The sequence below is a fragment of the Podarcis vaucheri genome (assembly GCF_965113315.1).
Source record: "Podarcis vaucheri genome assembly, chromosome: 15".
Lineage (NCBI taxonomy): Eukaryota > Metazoa > Chordata > Lepidosauria > Squamata > Lacertidae > Podarcis > Podarcis vaucheri.
Genome location: NC_138753.1, coordinates 2164479 through 2186029, shown reverse-complemented (window position 1 = coordinate 2186029; position 21551 = coordinate 2164479). Strand labels below are relative to the sequence as shown.

At 51.5% G+C, this 21551-nt stretch overlaps 1 protein-coding gene across 14 annotated transcripts in view; it reads left to right on the top strand.

Moving 5' to 3' along the window:
* MYO18A (myosin XVIIIA) overlaps positions 1-21551 on the top strand; it is a 141826-nt gene that overhangs the window by 63804 nt on the left and 56471 nt on the right. For 9 of the 14 annotated variants that reach the window (XM_082201635.1, XM_082201634.1, XM_082201642.1 and 6 more), the window contains 10 exons: positions 919-1063; positions 3039-3050; positions 4978-5151; positions 7024-7114; positions 9220-9412; positions 10946-11032; positions 16845-16986; positions 18300-18459; positions 19687-19873; positions 20814-21051. In XM_082201635.1, coding sequence (XP_082057761.1) covers positions 919-1063; positions 3039-3050; positions 4978-5151; positions 7024-7114; positions 9220-9412; positions 10946-11032; positions 16845-16986; positions 18300-18459; positions 19687-19873; positions 20814-21051 — 1429 coding nt within the window. The remainder of the gene's footprint in view (positions 1-918; positions 1064-3038; positions 3051-4977; positions 5152-7023; positions 7115-9219; positions 9413-10945; positions 11033-16844; positions 16987-18299; positions 18460-19686; positions 19874-20813; positions 21052-21551) is intronic. The other 5 variants (XM_082201632.1, XM_082201643.1, XM_082201638.1 and 2 more) reach the window with 2 other exon arrangements.

Here is a 21551-nt window from a genome sequence, read left to right as displayed (position 1 = left end):
TATGTCTCCTCTCCTCCTTCTTGATGGGCGGTTGGGCCGCTGAGGGCATCAGAGGTCTGCACGGGTTGCTGGCTAGTGACTGGGAGAGGCTCACAGTATTGTTGTTAGTATGCAAAGCCTTCAACGCTTCGTGACCACTTTGCGACCGCTTTGCTTGAAAGATCACCTCCGCCCTCTTTTAACTGCTTTGATCTGTGGGGCTGACATTGCTCTGAGCGTCACATAATAGTCATTCTGCCCTTGCCAGAAATCAGTCCTTTAGCATGGCAGCCTCAACACTTCGGATCTCTGCACCGTACTGTTTTCAGTGCCTGCTAAAAGCTTCATTGTTCCCAGCAAGCCTGCTGAGGCCTTTAATTTTAGCATGTAATCTTGATGATGTGATTTTAGCAAGTATAAGTGTTTTATAATGACTGGTTTTCTTTTATCTTTATGTAAATTGCTTTTTATTGGTATCTTCAGCGACTGTTCATTGTAAGCTGCTTGGAGGTATTTCCTTCCAGTAAGCGGTACATAAATTTTGTTAAATAAAAACAATCCTGCTGTGTGAAAGCGCTCTGGTTGGCTAGCTTTGTGGGACAAAGCGGAAAAGTCACCTACCACCAAGAGCTTTTACCCTTGTTCCTGAGGACTTGCATGCAGATTTTTAATTAAAAGCTGTGTGGGGTCCCTGTTCTTGCTTCCCTGCTCACTCTCTCGCCATAAGAGGCAGGGGCAGGTGTGTGCTTGTGCCCTGAGCAGGCCACCCGTGGGCCTGTGGATCTTGGCCGTTGTGCCGTTAAGCCAGCACAGGAAACTACCCCACGTGGCCCTACTGCAGATGCCATTTACTGAGCAATTATAAACAGGCTCCCCATTTTTTTTAGTGCAGGCCAATTGACTGTGTATTTTGTTTTATTTATTTCCTGTTGGCTGCAGCCGGAGGAGAAGCAGAAGGCCGCCCAGCAGTTCAGCAAGCTCCAGGCAGCCATGAAAGTGATGGGCATCTCCAGTGAGGAGCAGAAAGCCTTCTGGCTTGTCCTGGGGGCCGTTTATCACTTGGGGGCTGCAGGAGCCACCAAAGGTAATGGGCCAAGCTCGTCAAGAGCTGCCTTGCTTGGGCGCTAGGAGTGGCTTCATTGCTGCTGAGTTGGGCTTGGGATTCCCTTTAGGACACAGGGATGGGAAACCTTCATCCCCTCTCGGCCAGACGTGAGCCTCCTTGGACCCCTATGAGGTTGTTTCTTACCGAACTAACATTTATTTTATTATCAATACCGCATTTATATCCCACCTTTTCCTCCAAGGAGCTCTTCTCCACCTCTCCATTTTATCCTCACAACAGCCCTGTGAAGTAGGTTAGGCTGATGGTGAATGGCCCATGCCTTCATGGCTGAACAATATGCACTCTCAGATGTGGAGTGGGTAGAGACACAGCCTCAGAAAGGATTGAGCTCTCCCTGCACACCATTGCAGCAATCCTGCTTTCTGCAGTCTCTCCCCTCACCCCTTTGACAAGTGGGCAGGAGGACCCACTTGTCAATCACCTGACGTCAAAATGAAGAAGAGGCGGGATGAAGTTTGAATGGAAGAGCTTCAGACAGAGGAGGAGGAGGAGCCAAGTGAAGCCAGGCTGTCGTCAGAGTTGCCAGACTGGACCTTGCTCCTTCTCTGACCCTCTGACCTCCATTGCAGGAATTGCTGCTTGACAGCTAATAGTTGAGGGAGCGGAGCAACCAGACAGAGCTGGTCTGTCTTCAAGTTGATAACTGCTCTGGAAGTGGGTGGCTGGGAAATTCCTTTGCGACATCACAAGAACTGCATGGATTAGCCCCTTCCCCACCACACATCAGCCCCAAAGAAGAGAGGGTTCATTTGGATTCAGTGCCTCCAAGTCTGGCCCGCTGCTCTGGAAACAGAAATTGGTACCTCATGTTTTCTGCAGTCACACTCAGACATAACCAGGAGAGGGCAGTCCATCACAGGGCTCAGCGCTACAGCTACTGCCTCGTGCACTTTGGGCAGTGTGTGTGTGTGTGTGTGTGTGTGTGTGTGTGTAGTGTTTTGCAGCGGCTGGCTTGCTGCTAACACCTGATTCTTTGGGTGTGTGTTTGTGATTTAATCTATTCCCTGAGCAATGAGTGAGTCAGTTGCGTGGAGCTGTCAGCATCTCTGCTTTAGATGTAGCCCCGTCTTTCAGGCAGGGTTGCCATGGCGGTGGTGGGCAGCCCACATCTCATCCCTGAGTTTTAGATCACCTGTGATTATCCCTCAGCGGCAGCGAGATCCTCTGCTTGTCACATGGCATTAGGAAGGAACCGTGGCCAATTTTTCTTTTTCAACCAACCTTTTCCTTTCTATATTAAAATCCCGAGCAGGTCTTAGGCCCTTGCTCTGGAACATAGGAAGCTGTCCTGTGCTCCGTCTACCAAAATGTTTGACTGACCGCAGCTCTCCAGCTTTTCAGGCAGGGAGCGTCTCCCACCCTACCTGGAGATGTTGTTGGGGATTGAACCCTCAACCTTCTGCATGCCAAGCAGATGCTGTATCCATGAGAGAGGTTTGCTCCCTTAGGAACATAGGAAGCTGCCTTCTACTGAGTCAGGCTGGCTGAGTATTGTCTGCACTGTCTGGCAGCCGTGGCTCCCCAGGGTTTCAGGGAGATGCCATTGGGGGGTTGAACCTGCAACCTTCTGCATGCGAAGCAGCTGCTTTATACCCCTGAGCTATGTCCCTTCCCCAGTCCTGCCTCCACTCCACTCCACTGACGCCTGGAACTGTGCTCCTTCCCATCTAGCTGGTGGAGACAAACTGTGATATGCAACCCAGAAATCTTGGACCCCTTCTGCAATTATCTTTAACTCCACAACTTTGGGATGGGTTTTTTTGTCTCATGAAAGTGTGTGTGTGTGTGTGTGTGTGTGTGTTTGTGTGTGTGTGTGCCTCACCTGCCTTTGTTGCACCTGATGTCTCTGCAGGAACCTTTTTATGTCAAAGCTGTGTTCTAACTCCCCTCTCTTTGTGTTTGCATGGTGCATGCTGCTCCCTTTGCAATGCAGACGGCGACGAAGGTAAAGCCCCCTTTCCTTGCGCCCCCCCAATGAAATCCACCTCCCCTCTGCCCTTTCTCTTCCTCATCCCCCTCCACCCACATTCCTCCATACCCATGTTTGGTGCCTTCTGGCACACAGGGCTGGTTAGCTCAGTCCCGTTTACCACCTCCCCCTGGTGAGCTCACTGCCCCAGATCCTCCTTAGAAGTGGGCCACCAAGGTGGCCCTGGGAGTTCACCCTCTTCCTCTGTGCCATGGTCATGGGGGCAGGAGTTGGGTGGGCTGTCTGTACATAGGAAGCTGCTTTATAGAGAGACTAATTGCATTAGTCCATGTAGTTCAGTGCTCTCTACACTGACTGGCAGGGGGTCTTTTCCAGCCCTACCATTGGGGAATGAAACAGGTTCTCTGCCACTGAGCTATGGCACTTTCCCTAAAAAACATAAGAACCCAAGAAGCTGCCCCATACCGAATCAGGTCGCTAGGTGTCTCACCTAGCTTGATATTACCTGCACTGACTGGCAGCAGCGCTCCAGGCTTTCAGGCAGGCAGCCTTCCCCAGACCTGCCTGCAGATGCCCTAGGGGCTGCATGTATCATGCAGCTGGTGGTCAGTCCTTCCCATCTTCACCTCAAACCAGCTATGGTGCCCCTCCCTCCCTTCCCCACGTCAAGTGTTAAGCAGTTTTGCACAGGTGGGTCTAGCAACTCGAATGCTTGGCATAATTTACTGTGGACCTCTGTGTGTGGCTATCATTGACCCCCCCCCCGAAAAAACTTGTATTGTCTTCTGTCCCTTCTGCTTTGCATCGAAATGTGCTGGACCAGGCCTATCCTGCACAGCCTCACCTTCTAACTTCTGAGCAGCACCTGGTCCTTCATGACACCCTGTGCAAAGGAGAAACAATCCCTTTCCCCCTGGATATCTATGGGTGGGCAACCCCACCCCAGCTGAAACCTTTGAAGATGTGCCCCTTCCTCTGTGGCCCCAGGAAGGCCCACTGTTAAGAGTGGGATGGCTTCACTTACTGTTAGGAATACAGGAAGCTGCCTTGCACTGAGTCCATCTGGCTCAGTATCGCCTGCACTGACTGGCAGCAATGGCTCTCCGGGGTTTCAGGCAGAGTATCCCTCCTAACCCTGCCAGCAGGTGCCACTGAGGTTTGAACCGGGGACCTTCTCTTTGTAAGGCAGATCCTCTGCCACCCTCTCCCACAGCTGTGTTTCTTGATGGGCGGGTGGACAGCTGGGTAGCTGTCACCAGCAGGTGATGTTTCTGGTTGTTCCCCCACCTCCCACCCCCCAGTTCTGGCAAGGCGGAGAGAGGGCTGCCTTTCTGCTATTCTCTCCACAGCCCCTTCTTCCTTGGCTGCCTACAGCCCGTCCTGCAATGGCTCATTGCCATGCTTAGCCTGGCAAGAAGCATTAAGCTGTTGACCTCCAATCTCCCCTCATCAGGCTCCTAAATACATTTTCATTATGTCTCTCTCTCTCTTTGCCCCCTCACTTTTCTTTCGCCCCTCCCTTCCCCAGCAACGTCTTGCTTTTTAATTCTGTACAATGTGAACGATGACAAGGCCAAGCAGTGGGTCGTGCCATGCCGAACCCTGATAAAGCGTGATCCCTCACCTAATGAATTTTATTCCTTTTCCACTGTTCATGTGTGGAGAATCAGATGCTTGTGTTGTCCCTGGCAGGCCCCTCCTCTCCCCTCCACTCCTGGGCTCCTCCTCCCACATTACGAGTGGGGCCTGGAGCTCTCTGTGGACAAGGGGAAGGACGAGTGCTGACTCGCATATGGTGCTGAGCCCTTGGGTCCTTCTTTCCAGAAATGTCTCCTCTTCCCCACCCCCACCGGGCCAGCACAAGGGAGCTTCTTCGCTTCTCTTGACTCAGACCTGATGCTCTCTCTCTCTCTTTCTCCATCCCTCCCTCCCCTCTTTTCAGCTGGGAGGAAGCAGTTTGCTCGCCACGAGTGGGCCCAGAAAGCAGCCTACCTGCTGGGCTGCACACTGGAAGAGCTGTCCTCATCCATCTTCAAGCATCAGCCCAAAGGGACCCTGCAAAGATCCACCTCCTTCCGCCAGGGGCCAGAGGAAGCTGCCTTGGCAGATGGCTCAGGTAAGTTGAACCTGCAAGGGTCAGAAGCCTCAGAAGTAGAGCGAGGCGGGGCCATCGGTCCTTCCTGTCCCTTATATATGGGCACACGCACACACAAATGTTAGTCACATCCATGAATTTCAATGGGTCTGTTGCTCTTGGCATCCATCTGTCTTGATAGACAATGGAAGTGTGTGCCTTCAGGGGTGAAATCAAACCGCTGGAGAATCACAGCGCCTGCTGTGGCTGCAGAGACCAGGGACTTGTAACTGTGGCCTCCTGCATTGTTTTTGCTGTGTTTGCAGCCCCCCAAGTGACCTCCCCAGGGCTGTATGGAAGTCCTGGGCTGCTCAGACAACAAGACCCCTCCTCAGTGTCACTGGTGTGGTCCAAAGGAAAGCAGAGCAAGACATTTCCATCAACTCCAGGAGTTGCTGGAAGGAGGCGTACAAGGCGCCATCGAGCCATCTTAGGGATTTCACTCTGGATCCGTGGAGGGTTTTCTCCTTAGCCTTTTCTTCTCTCAAGGATATCCTGCAAGACAGCGGAGGTTTAGGATCAGAGTTTTCCTTCTCCTAGATGGGCTACCTTTCCAGGTGGATGAGCCCCATCTGCCTCCCTTCCCCCATTTTCAATTACAGCATGTGCAGAAATCACCTGCTTGACCGTTGGACCCACTGTTGGTCTCACCCGCTCATTCCCCTGGATTCAGTGGGTCTGCTGTAATCAACATTGGATACAACACACTCTCTCTTGTGTGTGTTTCATCTATGCAACCCACGCTTTCTTATTTTAATAAATTTCCTTCTATCTAACAGTGGCACAGAAAAGTACAGCATCCCAAAAATGATTAAAGAGAGGCATTTTAAAAGGGTTTTTGTTGATTGGGGTGGGCACACATCAAAGGATTTTTAAATGTGCTTTTAATAAACAGAGGTCAGGTCCAAATGACAATAATAATTAGAACCTAGCCATTATTATGTCACAATGGTAGCAGAGGATTGAGGAATACATTTCTGGATATATTGCTTTTAAACTCCAAAGATGCTTTTAAATCTTCAAATGTCACTACATTTAGGATTGGATATCATGTTTAAATGAATAGATACTTAAAAAAAATAAAAATAAAAAATCCCAACCCACATCTAATTGCATGGAATCATCTCTGTGTGTAGAAATCCCAACACAAAAAAAAAAAATTCTGGGCATTAAAAAAAATGCATGTACCCCCATTTTCACTTATCACACAAGGTATTGTTTTGGGGGGAGGAATTAAAAACAAAAGAGCATGAGCAGAGCCTGGCTGCTGGATGAGGCCAGGGGCCCCTCTAGTCCAGCCTCCTGTTCTCAGAGTGGTGGGTCAGGTGCCCCAGAGGGAAACCTGTCAAAGCAGGGCTGGAGCGCAAGAGGCACACTCCCCCTCCTGCAACTGGCATTCAGAGGCGTATTGCTGCAGACAGTGGAGAGAGAACATAGCCGTCAGGCTTAGCCTTATTGGCAGCCTTATTCTCCTCTATGAATTTGTCTCATCCTCTTTTAAAGGCCATTTATCTTGTGGGCCATTGCTGTCTCATTTGGCAAGGAGTTCCATAGTTCAAAATAAGTCCTTTCTTTTAGCTGCCCCGAATTTTCCAGCATTCAGCTTCATTGAACGAGTTCTATTGTGTATTTAAAAAAAAATTAATAAACAATTATTCAAAAGTTACAATAACAGCTTTGTCCACTGCCATAATATTGTAAAATGATCACTCCCCGAGTTCTAATGTTATATGAGAGAGAGAGAGAAAAAGAAAGAAAGAAAGAAAAGCTTTTTTCTATCCCCTTTCTCTGTATCATGCATCATTTTATCCTTTCCTCCTCACTGGGGGTCTCTCTTGTCTCTCGCTCCCCCAGGCCCAAAGACGACTGCTCTGGAGTGCTTGGAGGCCCTCGCCTCAGGCCTGTACTCTGAACTCTTCACGCTGCTCATCTCACTCCTCAACAGGTATGGAAGTGCCAGTGGTGGGTCTTTCTAGGGATGGGGGAGGCAGAGGATTCAGCTTGCTTTCAGAGGCGGGCCCAGCAAACCTGCACCTTCCAAAACTATGCGTGGATCAGAATGCAGCCGTCTTTTGAAACGTGGCTGTTCTCCAGGCTTTGCAGTGCAAATTCTGGCTCCGTGGGAGACCACCTACCTGCCTTGCATGCAGAAAGTCCCAGGTTCTCTCCCTAATGACATCTCCAGATGGAGCTGCGAAAGATCCTTGCCTAAAACCTTGGAGAGCTGCTGCCAGTCAGTGTAGACAGTACTGAGTTAGATGGACCCATGGTCTGACTCAGTTTCAGGCAGCTTCCTGCAGAGAAACCAGAGGATACAGTGGAAAGCAGCTTCCTGCGTTCCTTTGTGTACAAAATGCGCATGCTAGCTTGGGGCCAGTTGTCAGGGCTTGAGCCAGGCATAGGTCAGCAACAAAAGCAATAAATCACTCAAGGCCAGAGCAGTTAAATGTTTATTCAAGAAAAGAAGCCACAGCTCAGGCCTAGTGGTCTTGGCAATGCTTTCTAGGAGGTCTTGTCCTGATGGAACAGTTGCAAGGACTGAAGGCCCCTGCCTTCCCAGTGCCCACTAGTGCCTGCTTTAAACATTTCCGTTTACACAATGCCTGTCCAGACTATGTTGTCATGTCATCTGGTTTTTAGCTTATAGTTGATTTATTTATTTTTTAACAGTTTCAAATAGTTGTTTTAAACTGTTTTTTAACAGACAGTTTTATTGTTTTTGTAAATGGTTTTGAGATACTTTTTTCCTTTACCATCAAGCGGCTTATAAATGTTGTGAAATAAAAAAAATGCATATGTAAGTGAAAAGAACATGCAAAAATGCATTACATGAGGGGAAATGGCTTTGCAAAAGCGTGAACGTTAAAGGAAGCTGCATACAGAAATGTGTGTGTTAGGAGAAACCCGCACTAAAATGCTTGATGACTTTTCATGGGGTCCTTAAATAAATTGCAAACCAATGTGGAGAACAGAACATTAGGCTGTAAAAAAAAGGATAAACCAAAATGGCCAGATTCACCCATCCCTGGCTTCACCCAAGTTAAGAAAACCCTCCTCCTCCTCCTCTTTCTTTCCCCCTCCTGTTGGCTAATCCTTAGCAAGCTCCATCAATGCGCCCGACCTTTTCAGACCCCAAGTGCATTAGCTGAGCTAACGAGGAGAGGAAAAGCTTTTCTCCCTTCTAACAGAACTTCTCCATCCCTGCTTTGCAAGGCTGCTTCTGCAGAGCCGAGGGCAGCAGGGCCCCCTCTTCCTTAGGCTGGCCCAGCTAGCCAGCATTACGCGGCCACCAAGTTGAATCCTGGAATTGTAGAGTTGGAAGAGACCCAAAGGGCCATCCATCCATCCCTTTCATAAACAACAGCTGGAAGACATACAGAAAGTTAAAATACTAAAACAGGTTAAAATGCACATTACCTTTCTGAGCACCTGGACAGGCTTGGCAAAACTGGAATGTTCTTAGCAGGCGCTGCAAAGAGTACAGCGAAGGCAGTTACTTGATATCGATAGGCAGGGAATTGCAAAGTGTAGGTGCTGCAATTGGGTTCTTAAAAATGCAGAACAGGTATTGTCTGGCACCTGAAGCAGTGATAGTTTCGCTGATCAAAGCAGTTGAGTGGGCACATCCAGGGTAAACTGGCCCCCAGTTATGGGTTTAATATACTAATAGCAGCACTTTGAACTTTTGGCATGGTAGCAGATCAGCAACCAGTGCAGATCTCTAAGCAGCCCCAGAAATCACGGAATTGGGGTGGCTTCCTTTTTTTGCCAAGGCAGCAGAGGTCACAGCTGCATATGAAGAAGCAAAGACTGAATTAGGAGTCTCTGGAAAGGAGCACTTCTTTCTCTGGGGCTAATCTGTTAAGAGCCCTTCTGGATCAGGCCAGTTCTTTAAATGTATGGTACATTTGCAGCCATACTGCTGGCCAGTCCAGGACTGTGGAGACCAGTGCTAACCCCTGCATTTTTAATCCTTGGGGGCTTAAAACCCTCTCTACCCCGCAAGAAAAAGAATCCTCTAACCGCACTTTCCCCCCTTTGTCTGCCGAGGGCCCTCAAGTCCAGCCAGCGGTCCTTGTGTTCCATGATGATTGTGGACACCCCCGGCTTCCAGAACCCCGAGATGGCTGGCCAGAGCCGCGGGGCCACTTTCGAAGAGCTGTGCCACAACTATGCCCAGGAGCGGCTGCAGACCCTCTTCCACGAGCGCACTTTCGTGCAGGAGCTGGAGAGATACAAGGAGGTATCGTCTGGTTTGGGGGAAAGGGGCTCGTAGCTCCCACCCCAGTCCCTAACGCTAAAGCAGCAGGCAGTGCCTGAGCCAGTTCTCAGGTGGAAAGGGTGGGGCACCCAGGTACTGTGCCGAGATACCCCCCCCCCCGTCTATCATCTGGCTTAATCCCTTTTCTGCGCCACCTTCTAATTGAGACCCTAATTCAGCTGCTGATTGAAATCAACGAGGGAGGAGGCTCATTTTAGATCCCCCCTCTTATTAACCCTAATCAGTAGCATCTGATCTGCCACCTCCTAGGAGCAGGGGTTTTCATGAGTTGCCTCCCTCTTGCCCCCTCGAGGTCGGATGGCCATCTGTCAGAAATTCTTTAGCTGTGACTGCTGCATTGCAGGGGGTTGGATATAAGATGATCTCTTGGGGGGCGGGTTCCCACCCAACTCTACGATTTTATAATACTGTGACTCCTCTCCCGTCCCCTCAACCAGGTGTGGGGAGCCTGTGGCATTCCAGGTGTAGCTGAACTACAACTCCCATCAGCTCCAGCAAGGGATGATGGGAGCTGTGGTTCAGCAGCCTCTGGAGGGCCAAAGTTTCCCCACACGTTTCCTTAAACCTTTGGCCTGTATTAACGCAGTAGAATGCTTTCTGCATCTGGCTGCAAAACCTCAGCCCTGCACCCTTCTCTTCTGTGGTGACGTTGCCACTATCATGCCTGGGGTGCAGGACGCAGCTGTTCTCCCAAATTTGTGCACTGCAAGAGAACAGCTAGCACAGCACAAGGAGTGGCCAAAATCAGAAATGCCACCCTGCAGGGGAGACTAGCCAGTTGCATTTCTGAGACCCAGGAATCTAGGAAATATTGCAGTCTGAACGTGACCTTTTTTTTTTACAGAGGCAAAACCAAACTGTTTTGGGGTTGTTGTTTTTTTTTTTTTGTTATTCTGGGCCCCTGAGCTGTCCTTTCAGACACCTGGATTAAATCCGGAGTTTGTTTGAGTGGCATGGCTTGGGGTTGGTGATGGTGATGGTGGTGAGATCAGGGTTGATGTCTCTCAAAGTTTCTCTTGGCTGTCCTTCAGAATCTGGAACTTCCTTTTAATTTAATTGTTTAAAAACATTTATGCAGGATGCCAGGTGCTGTTGCTGCTGGACAAGCCGTGCATTGTGCACAGGGTGGGTTGCTGGGGGGAGGTGACGATATTGACAACCCCCTCCTCTAACACACAAGGAGATTCCTTCTCCCCTGCCCTGCCCACAGTGCATGGATTGCCAGTCTGGCACCAGCTCTTTAGGCAACAGGATTTGGTGGGGGTGGGAGAAGGGGTGGTGTTCACACACCACAGGGCTATCCAGGGAACCCCCTGCTGTGTGTGTGACTTTGCCCCCATAGATTCTGTTCCAACTAATGCACTGACCACTTCTCTCCACATCCGCCAACCAGTCCCCCCCTCTCTTTCTTTCTCTGTCTCTGATTGCCTTTTTAACTGTAATCTGTAGCCCCACGGGCCACTAATCACGCCTCCTCTGTCCGTCCTTCTCTAGGAAAACATAGACCTTTCCTTAGATGCCTTAGAGCCTAATACATCTGGGTCTATAGCCACAGTAGACCAAGCGTCCCACCAGGCACTGGTAAGCTGCATGTGAGGGCTCTTCACGGGGGATGGCTGCCACCCCTGCCGCTGCTGCCGCTGCCCGTTCCTGCTCCATCCCTCCTCCTGCCCCCTCTCCCTGCATCTGGTCCTCTGCCTGCCCTCAAACAGGGCAGCTGCTTGGCTGCAGGTGGTTCTTTTTTGTGATGCTGCTGGGCGGGGCGGATGCATGCAGGTGGTGGGGTTCAAGACAACTTCCTGCCTGCAGTCTGAGCCACAGAGGCTTCCTCTCTCCCATAACACAGCCAGCCAGTGTGTGTGTGTGAGAGAGAGCTCTTTCTCTTTCTTTGCTCAATTTTGGACTGGGATATGTCCCTTGCAAGCATGCCTCTCAGACCTGGGGTGTGTAAAAGGCAAGGCTTGAGCAGTCTGGGCACAGCTTCAGGGAAACCCGGGGCAGAAACAAATGGAAGCATGTGAGTGGGTGGACGAGAGGATTTAGATCAATTCCACACCGTTTTAAAGCGCCCTGTCGCAAGAATCCTGGAAACTGTAGTTTGCAAAGGATGCTAGGAATTGTTGCTCTGCGAGGACTAAACTACTTGGAGGCAAACCCTTCTGAACGCCGGTTGCTGGAAGCCGCAGGAGGGGAGAGTGTTCCTGCATTTGGGTCTCGCTTGCAGGTTTCCTTCAGGCACCTGGTTGGCCAGTGTGAGAGCAGGACACTGGACCTGGTGGGGCATGAGCCTGATCCACCAGACTGCACTTACATTCTTACTACAGTTCCCAGAATTCCATGTGCTTTTAATGTGTGGTGTGAACGTGGCCTTATCCTCAAGGCTGGAAGGAACTCGTGCCAGCCTGACTGGCTTGACAGTGGGATGCAGGTGGTTTCTGCTGCTTGGTTTGGAGGCTTCCAATGGGTTCCCTTGCAGTCTGTGCTAAAGAAACCAAGCCTTGCCTTGCTGGGTCAGACCAAAGCCCTGTCTAGTCCGGCCTCCTGGGCACGAAAGCAGCCAGGGCGTCCAGGAGCTGGACATGGTGGCAACAACCCTCCAGCTTCCCTTTCACCCTGCATATTTCCTGCATGGGGACACTGCGTAGCTGTCTTGAGACCTTGGCCCGTGATCTTGGCTCCCATAACTTGAGCCTTCTGGAGCCATCGTTCTGCTATAACACCCTTCCCTGCAGCTTCTCAGCTTGCAGCATGCAGTTTCAACCAGGAGTGGTGCTTGAGGTGGCTGGTCCTGCTTCTGGAGTCGGACTAGGTGGGGTTTGGTTGCCTTCTGGGGTGACCCCAGAGGTCTGCTTGCAAGGCTTTGCCCAGTAGGGCAACTGGGTCATTCCATGGACCCCTTCAGTGCCTTCCCCAGCATGGATCCAAGCCCTCGTTTTCCCTGCTGTTAGCCAAAGGGTGCTGCGCCCAGAGCATGTTGTGGAGGGGACGACGGGGAGGGCGAGAAAGGGGGTGGGGTGCATTTCAAACCTCCTAGCCTGACAGCTGCCACTGAGGGAACCGGCTTCCTGACTGGGAGCTACAACCTTGGCAGAGCATTTATCCTTCCAATTAGCCAACGCTAACGAGGAGAAAGCGCTGGCTCCAGGTAGGGAGACGGCTGTCAGGGTTAGTTAGGGCTTCGCTCTGATCTAGGCAGATCTGACTGGATGAAGGGGGCTATGAACTCTGTGTTTGTGTGAGAGAGAGGGGGGCTGGGGAGTTGCAGTGCAGGCGTCACGCATGGGGAGGATGGATTTCACAGTGGAATGGGTGCATGGGTGTGAGAGGTGCAGAACCTACCCCATTGCTCCCCCTTCTCCACTTACCCTCTGCAGTTTCTCTCCCCAAGCGCATTTCTCAGCAGCCAAGCTCCTGTGACTGAAAGCAACTTTGGTGTGGGGCAAAAGCATTTAAGGAGAATGGCTGTGTGTGTGTGTGTGTGTGTGTGTAGCAAGCGGTACATGAGGGGAGGGCCTCCCTGCTTTCACTGAGAGGGTGTGGGGAAGCATCTCCCCTTATGTGATTGGAACTGTTCCAACGTTAAGCACACCAGGCATCTGATTTGGGGTCATGGGCAGCTGCCTTACGCAAGGTCAGGCTGTCAGTCTAGCCCAGCATTGTCCACTTTGACTGGCAGCAGCTCCCCAATGCCTTCTGCTTGGATCCTTTCAATGTGACGTCTTGGGATCTGAACCTGGTGCCTTTTGCAGCTGCTCTCCGGCGGAGCTTTGGAAGCCCCCTCTCCTGGCGTCAGGGTGTGTTACTGGTCTTCTTCTCTCCACACTGGCCTTTAGGATGGAAGAGAGATTTTATGGGGTCTGGGGACTCGATGGGCCCCCTTTGGCCTGACCCAGCAGGCTCCTTATGGGCTCTTGCGGATTTTGCTTTGGTGTTATTTGAAATCGGTATTCTGCTTTTCACCATGTAGGTGTCAAAGCAGCTTACAACAATGAAACACAGACAACGCAATGGGTCTTCCGGCTCAGCAATCTCTGCAGGGTCTCCCTCCCTCTCCAGCGACCTGAGGAGGGAGCTTTGTCGGGTGGGGAGCAGCGGAAGCGAAGGAAGCCGCTGTTGCTCTCCCGTTTGTCCCGTGCGCCCATAATTTTCCTTTTCCGTTTGCATCTGAGCCAATAAAGGAGTGGGGAGGCGGCGAGGCTTGAAAGTCCCTGCTGCTGCTTGTCATCCTAATGGAGGGGCCTGTTAGCACACAGCAGTGCGGCTGATGAATTTCGTCAGTTTGTGCCGCATTAGGAGGCCGGGAGGGATGTCTCCCCCCACTTCACTTATCCTCTTACCCGTGAGTTACTTGCAAACAAAGGAGCTTTCCACGCACGCTTGCAAAAGGTGGGGCTGCTTTTGAAACCACCCCACCATGACTCTCCCAGGAGGGCTGGGGTCACAGACCTGCCTTCCTTTTCCCACTGCTCAGATCCTTATTATTATTATTATTTCCAAATTGATTTCCTACCATTCTTGGTCCCTAAGCACTCCTGGCAAGCTCGAGAGATAATTTTTTTAAAAAACCAAATAAATCATTAAGTTGAAAACACACAAACCCTGCTACTTGCAAATCACTGAACACTAAAATTATTGAAAATGGCAACAGTGATATTGGCAATTGAAATAGATCAGCGTGAGGCGGTCTGGAAGAGGGACGGCTGCTCCTTGCTGTGGACGGGGATGAAAGAGCCCAACACGCAGCAATAAAACTCGACAGCAGAGCTGCACAGGCTCCCTCGTCAAAGGCACCCAGGCCCAGTCCAGTCCCCAGTGGCATATCCTGGTAGGGCTGAGTTGCTGCCAGTCATTGTAGACAAAGCCAAGCAAGGTGGCTCCATGGCGTGGCTCAGTAGGAGGCAGCTTCCTCTGCTCCTACTTCAGTCAGCCCTTGGTTTAGAGGAGGGACGCCAGCGTGTCTGGCAAGGCTCCTGCTTTGCATGCAGCATATTTCAGGTTTAATCCTCGTCATCTCTAGCTGGGTCCGGGAATGTCCCCTTTCTGAAACCTTGGAGAGCCACCATCGTTCTGCCCGGACACTGAGGTCCAGCTCCAAGGGCCTTCTGGCGGTTCCCTCGCTGCGAGAAGCCAAGTTACAGGGAACCAGGCAGAGGGCCTTCTCGGTAGTGGCACCCGCCCTGTGGAACGCCCTCCCACCAGATGTCAAAGAAAAGAAATGACTACCGAACTTTTAGAACACATCTGAAGGCAGCGCTGTTTAGGGAAGCTTTTAATGTTTAATAGGTTATTGCCAGGTATTATTATTATAGACAGTAGTGAACTGGATGGACCAATGATCTGACTCATGGGCCTGGCTCAGGAATAGTATCCTGTTTTATATGCCAGGAGCAGGCACGGGAGAGAGAGCTACTGCAGATTGCCCAGAGACAAACCAGTAGATCCTGATCTCTCCTCTGCCCACTCCTGCTTTAAGGCACTCTCTCCCCCACTCTCCCTCCCTCTCTTAGGGGTGGAATATAAGCAGTGCAGAGCATGACAACTCTATGCCTCTTCAAACCAAAAGTTCTGCTGGTTTCTCTGCCAGCACCTGGGATTTCACTAAGAACTGCCCATTCTCTCCTTCCCTCCCTCCTTCCACCCGCCAGTCTTAACTCATCAGCCACGGAGGCGAGAGATCTCTCCGCCTCTCCCCTTTCAATTAAAAACCAAAGCATCTCGGGATGCCGAGGTCCATGCCTGGCTCAGAAATTTCCACGCTTGTGCCTTGCAATTCCCAGGAGGGCCGTCCTGAATTGCCACTGCTAGCTCCTGTTCGGAGATTCTTAAAAACCCCTTCTTAAAAACGAAATCAGAATGCATGGATTTTCTTAATTTGGATGCGATGCTTTGCCATCTAGATTCTGCTTTAGGAACTGAAATAGACAGATAAGAGAAAGCCCTTCGTGCAGCTCGTAGTCAAGCTATGCTGCTTGCTGCAATGGGGGCAGTGATGGCCACCGACTTGGATGGCTTTGAAAGAGGACCCCACAGATTCTTGGAGGGGAAAGGTATCAATGGCTACTAGCCATGATCGCTGTGCTCTGCCTCCATGAATGGGGACAGCGATGCTTCTGAATACCAATTGTTGGAAACTACAGCAGCGGAGAGTGCTCTTGCGCCTGGGTCCTGCTTGCAGGCTTCCCTTTGAGGCCTGTGAGAACAAGGGGCTGGACCAGGTGGTCCCCGTTTGGCCTGATCCAGCAGGCTCTTCTTATGAACATAGGAAGTTAAAGGTAAAGGGACCCCTGACCGTTCGGTCCAGTTGCAGATGACTCTGGGGTTGCGGCGCTCATCTCGCTTTACTGGCCAAGGGAGCCGGCGTACAGCTTCCGGGTCATGTGGCCAGCAGGACTAAGCCACTTCTGGCGAACCAGAGCAGCGCATGGAAATGCCATTTACCTTCCCGCCAGAGCAGTACCTATTTATCTACTTGCACTTTGAGGTGCTTTCGAACTGCTAGGTGGGCAGGAACTGGGACCGAGAACAGGAGCTCACCCCGTCGTGGGGATTTGAACCGCCGACCTTCTGATCGGCAAGCCCTAGGCTCTGTGGTTTAACCCACAGGACTACCCGTGTCCCGAACATAGGACGTTACCTTATGCTCAATCAGACCACCAGTCCTTGTAGCTCAGTCGTATCTGCTATGTCTCTCCAGGGTTTCAGGCAGGGGGACATTTCCACCCATCACGGGTTGAACCTGGGATCCTGCACGCCAAGCAGGGTCCCCCTCTCACTAAGCCATGGCCCTTCCCCTTTTCTCCTGAGTTTGGCAACTTCAGGTACCAAGGGTGGCAGCTGCAGCAGCAGCACTGAAGCCTGTGTGTGTGTGTGTTGAGAGCAGCTGCTCCTCCAATTGCTCCCCGCTGAGTTGCGGGGAGTAATTTTGCTGCTTAAGCCTCCAGATTGAATTTCTACCGAGTAAACGTCTTGTGTGGGAACATTTTACTAGACAATGTGTGTTTCTCCTGTCTCTGGTATTAAGTATTGATTCTTCCTGGGCAAAGTATTTGTTTTTAAAGCTGGAGCCGAGCGCAAGGCTGCCCCCGCCTGCCCCCGGCTTTCACCACTTCATTGCTCCTAGGGCTGGGCTTTCCCAGGCAGGCTTGTGGCGATGTGTGCAGCTTACGCAGAGGGAGGAGGATACCCAGGGTGTGTGTGTGTGTGTGTGTGTGTGTGCGCGCACATGGCTAGCAGTACACAGTGCTGCCCCCAGGAACGGGGCAGCCCCTCTTGGGCAAGTTGCCCCCCCCCCGCCCCCTTGCCTCCCTCCCTGTCCTACCACACCCAGCTTTCTTGGTGGAGGCTACAGACCCTAATAACACAGTGTGGGGTCTTGGGCGGCTCCTACCTGCAGGTCCGCACCCTGGCCCGGACCGACGAGGCCCGTGGCCTGCTGTGGTTGCTGGAGGAGGAGTCGCTGCAGCCCGGAGGCAACGAGGACACTTTGCTGGAGCGGCTCTTCACCTACTATGGCCCACAGGACGGAGACAAGAAAGGTGAGGCGCAAGGAGGGCTGGCCGTAGCTGCGATCCCTGCATCGCAGGGGATTGGACTAGATGACCCTTGGAGTCCCTTCCAACTCTACAGTGTTATGATTCTATGAAAAATAATTTTAAACAAGGGCTGTAAAGGGAGGAAATTCTGCTGACTGTCTCGGGAAATGCCTTCTTCCATATGAGCATCCCCCCGCTCCCCTTCAAAAGTAGGAAGATTCAGGACAGGTAAAACAAAGTCCTTCTTCATGCATTGCATAGTTGAACTATGGAACCTGCTCCTACTAGGAGGCATCAGTGGCCACCAACCTGGATGGCATTAGAAGAGGATGGGACAAATTCATGGAGGAGGAGAAGACTCTCAGTGGCTGCTAGCCAGGATGGCTCTGCTCTGCCTCCACAGTCAGAGGCAGTGATGCTTCTGAATCCCAGTTGCTGGAAACCCCAGGAGGGGAGAGGGCTCTGGTGCTCAGGTCCTGCTTGTGGGTTTCCTATTGGGACAACTGATTGGCCCCTGTGAGAAGAGGGGGATGGACTAGAGGGGCCCTTGGCCGGACCCAGCAGGCTCTTCTTAGGTACTTGAAGTGCTTCTCATGGCCATTTGCCTGTTTTATTTTGGAGCCCCTTCAGATGCCCCTTTTATCGTGCATTCATGGTTATTTGTGCTCCTGGTGGCATCAAAGCAGTACTACGCCATCCCGTTTATAATTCTCTTTGCTCCTGTGAATCATAGAATTGTAGAGTTGGAAAGCTTTGGGATGGACGTACTGCTTTGTTTCAGCCCTGTAACTTCCTGCTGAAATACGGCAACTTTTAATTCACAAATGTGCTGGTTTATTTTTCATTGTCAGCTTTTGATGCTCCATAGTTGTGCAAATGCCTCTCTAGGCAGCAATTACGCCGTCACATTGGGGAAGCATCACAGAACAACTAACAAAAGAGGAATGATGTGCAGACAGCCCAGTATAAATCCACCACCACTGCCCTGTTATTGCAACATTGCCATGCAGTTTGCTTTAAAACTAGTTTTCATGCCATGTTGTAAATTGTTGTCACCCCACCACGGGACCTTAGGGTGAAGGGTGGGTAATAAATCAAATTAATAATAATGCAGAGGGCACCCACAAAAAAACAACCACCACCACCTAGTCTGAAGCAGGCGCCCTTAAGCCTACATTTAGTGTGGGGCGTTGGGTAGAGCCCTCTCTGAGTCCTGGACCTACAGCAGTGTCTGATTTTGGGCATACCCAAGCAGGCCAGATGTGAGTGAGGAGCAGTCTGCTTGACAGTTTGTGCCTTGCCTTCTCTCTTTGCAGGGCACAACCCGCTGCTCCGAAGCAGTAGGCCACGGCACTTCTTTCTGGGGCACAGCTATGGCACCAACTGGGTGGAATATGACACCACGGGCTGGCTGAACTATGTCAGGCAGAATCCTGCATCCCAGAACACTTTGACTCTCCTGCAGGAGTCTCAGAAGTAAGTTGCAAGCAAAGTATCCTCTCTCCTTTGCTCTCTCTGTGTCAGCCCTCCTCTCCCTTCCTCCTTCCTTCCTCTCACCCTTAAAAATATATATAACAGTTTTTATTAAAGGTTTTCTTGGTTTACAAAAGTATGTGCATTGTCTCATTTTTCAGCTTGTAAAGTCTTTTCTACAGATCAGTTACATGTGTTATGAGACAGTAGTGCTTTCTCTCTCCTCCCTAAATCAGATATGAAAGGGTTGCAGTTATGGCAAAGCCAAACCTCTGTTTTGTTTAACACACCTGTCCACTGGAGATGCAGGATGCCTGTGCCTCTTAGGAACATAGGAAAGTGCACTTGATCCATCTAGTTCAGTATTGTCCTGACTGGTTAGAGTTGGGGTTAGGGGTTAGGTTTCGGCAGCAGCTCTCCTGAATTTCAGGTAGGGCTCTCTGCCAGCTCTACCTGGAGATGCCTTGGATTGAACTTGGGACCTTACGCTTACAGTGCAGGGGCTCTGCCACTGAGCTCTGGCCTTATCATAAAAATAAAGCAAGGTGTTGTCATGCTGATGAATACAGTGGTATCTCTGGTTGTGGACGGGATCCGTTCCGGAGATCCCGATGTTTCCGCAACCGGAGGGACCACTTCTGTGCAGGCGTGCATGGCGGTAGACTGCTTCTGTACATGTGTGTGAGGTGAAACTCAGAAAAATACTTTGCCACATTCGCATCCTGAAGGAATTGTAACCGGAGGTGTGCTTATCCAGAGGTACCACTGTATAGGAAGCTGCCCTTTGCAGAATCATTTACTTTGGTCTGTTTGGCTCAGTCTTGTCCACACGGACTGACAGCGACTGGGTTTCAAGTAGGGAGTCTGTCCCAGTCTAAGAAGAAGTGCTTGTTTCATTCATCATCGCATGTCTGTGTATGTGTTTAACCCCACGCTGGTATGTATCTTCATGAAGATGCTGGCCCCAAGCTACTCTTGCCCTTCTCTATCCCCAGAAAACATCTTATTTCCCTTTCCTTTCCTCGCCTAACCTGAAGCAGGGGTGTCCCTGATTATCTAGTGCTCCCTCTGCTGGTTGGAAGGACAATCGGTGCAGCCTGGAGTCCCCTTCCCCAAAGCAGCTTCATCCCAACAGCCTTGAAGGGAATTGGGCCACTAGCTGCCGCTGCTGTTGCGTCCACTCCTCCATCTGGCCATGGTGTTGATTCCCTCTTCTGCCCTCTTCCTCAGGAAAATAATCAGCAGCCTCTTCGCAGGCCGAGCTGGGACAGGAATGGTGCTGTCTGGGTCCATCGCTGGCCTGGAAGGAGGCTCTCAGCTGGCTTTGCGCAGGGCCACAAGCATGCGGAAGACCTTCACCACGGGCGTGGCAGCCGTGAAGAAGAAGTCGGTCTGCATCCAGATCAAGCTGCAAGTGGTGAGTCCCTGTGGCTGGTCCTGTGGCTGAGCAGGTGCCTTTCTGTGTGTGCCCAGAAGGAAGCACTGCGCAGTTTTTAGTGTGACCCAGTACCGAGCTGGCCTTGAAAACGCTGCAAGAACGAAGATGAGCCTTTTCAGGAGAGGTTGGCGGGGATCACTTCTTCCCTGCAGGGCCTGCTTGCCTCAGTATCTGACCCCCTGTTTGTTTTGAGGCAGACCAGTCCCACGGAAGCATCTGTTCCTAGGAGGGGGCTCAGCAGCTGCATTGGCAGAGGAGATGTCCCTTTGCTAGCATGGGATCAAAAGGGCCTTCCCTCTGCCTTTGCAAGCACTCGTGCTTGTCGTTTATTTACTTACTTAGATCCTTGGTATCCTGCTCTTCAGCCAAAATGGCTCTCAGAGCAGCTTACATGCAGCCAGGTAAAACAAGACGGTCCCTGCCCCTGCAGGCTTACAGTCTAAAAAGCATGATACGCAAGGGGAAAGAGGGAGGGATGAGGGAAATGAAAATGAAAACTCAAGCATCAATTTCTAAGCTATAGTTCCTATAATGACCAACAGGCACAGTACAGGGGCCGGAGGTGCTTGATGGAGCTGGGCTTTTGGCAAGAGCTGATAGAACGAACCTTCTGCTTCCTATCTTTCCCTCTGAGGAAGTTTGCTGGAATGGGTGCTTCTGGGTGACAGTAGAGGGAGAGGAGGACTGATGAAGCTGGCCTGTCACAGCAGAGCTGATGCAGTTGTCCCCTTACTGGTTGGCTGAGTTTGGCATGATTGCCACCTGACCTGCCACAGCAGATCAGGCTACTCAGAGCACACACAAGCACACTCACGGCCCTCTGCAGATCCCTTTAGCTGGACCCTGGGGTCTGCAGAGAGGGCTGATCCATCCCATCCCAGATGCCCTCAACTAATTCTCCCCCCCCCCTTCCCTTCAGGACGCGCTGATTGACACCCTCAAGAAGTCCAAGCTCCACTTTGTGCATTGTTTCCTGCCCAAGGCGGACAGCTGGAGTGGGGACTCCAGAGGGCTGTGCACGCGGAGAGTGAGCACCAGCGAGCTGGACCTCCACGGGGAGCACTGCGAGGCCGGCCTCATGCAGCTGGACATACCGCTCCTGAGGGCCCAGATCCGGGGCTCCCGGCTCCTCGATGCCCTTCGGATGTACCGCCAAGGTTGGTACCCTGCCTCCTCCGGAGCAGTTGTGTTGTGATCACCTGCAGGCATGTGCTGTGGGAGCAGGAGGCGTCGCTCTGCCCCTGCCTGTAATGAAGTCCCTGGGTTGTATCCAATGGAGTGCTAAGTGAACATCGCGTCAGGGCAAGGAAGAGCAGGGTATGACTAGCTCCTGGCCAGGATGGCTATGCACTGCCTCCATAGTCAGTGGCAGCAATGCTTCTGAACACCAGTCCCTGGAAACAGCCAACAGGGAGAGGGCTTGAATCCTGCTTGAGTATTTCTGATTGGGGCATCTGGCTGGCCACTGTGAGAACAGGATGCTGGGCTGGGTGGGGCAGTCGCCTGATGCAGTGGGCTCTGATTATGTTCTACTTGTGCCACAGGATTTCCCCCCTTCTCCTCTCTGCCGTGTCCCCCCTCAGTCTCTTCTAGAGGTTTTCCCTGCTCTCTGGAGCTGTTTGGGGAGGGTGCAGGGCATGCAGGGGAGAAGGGGAGC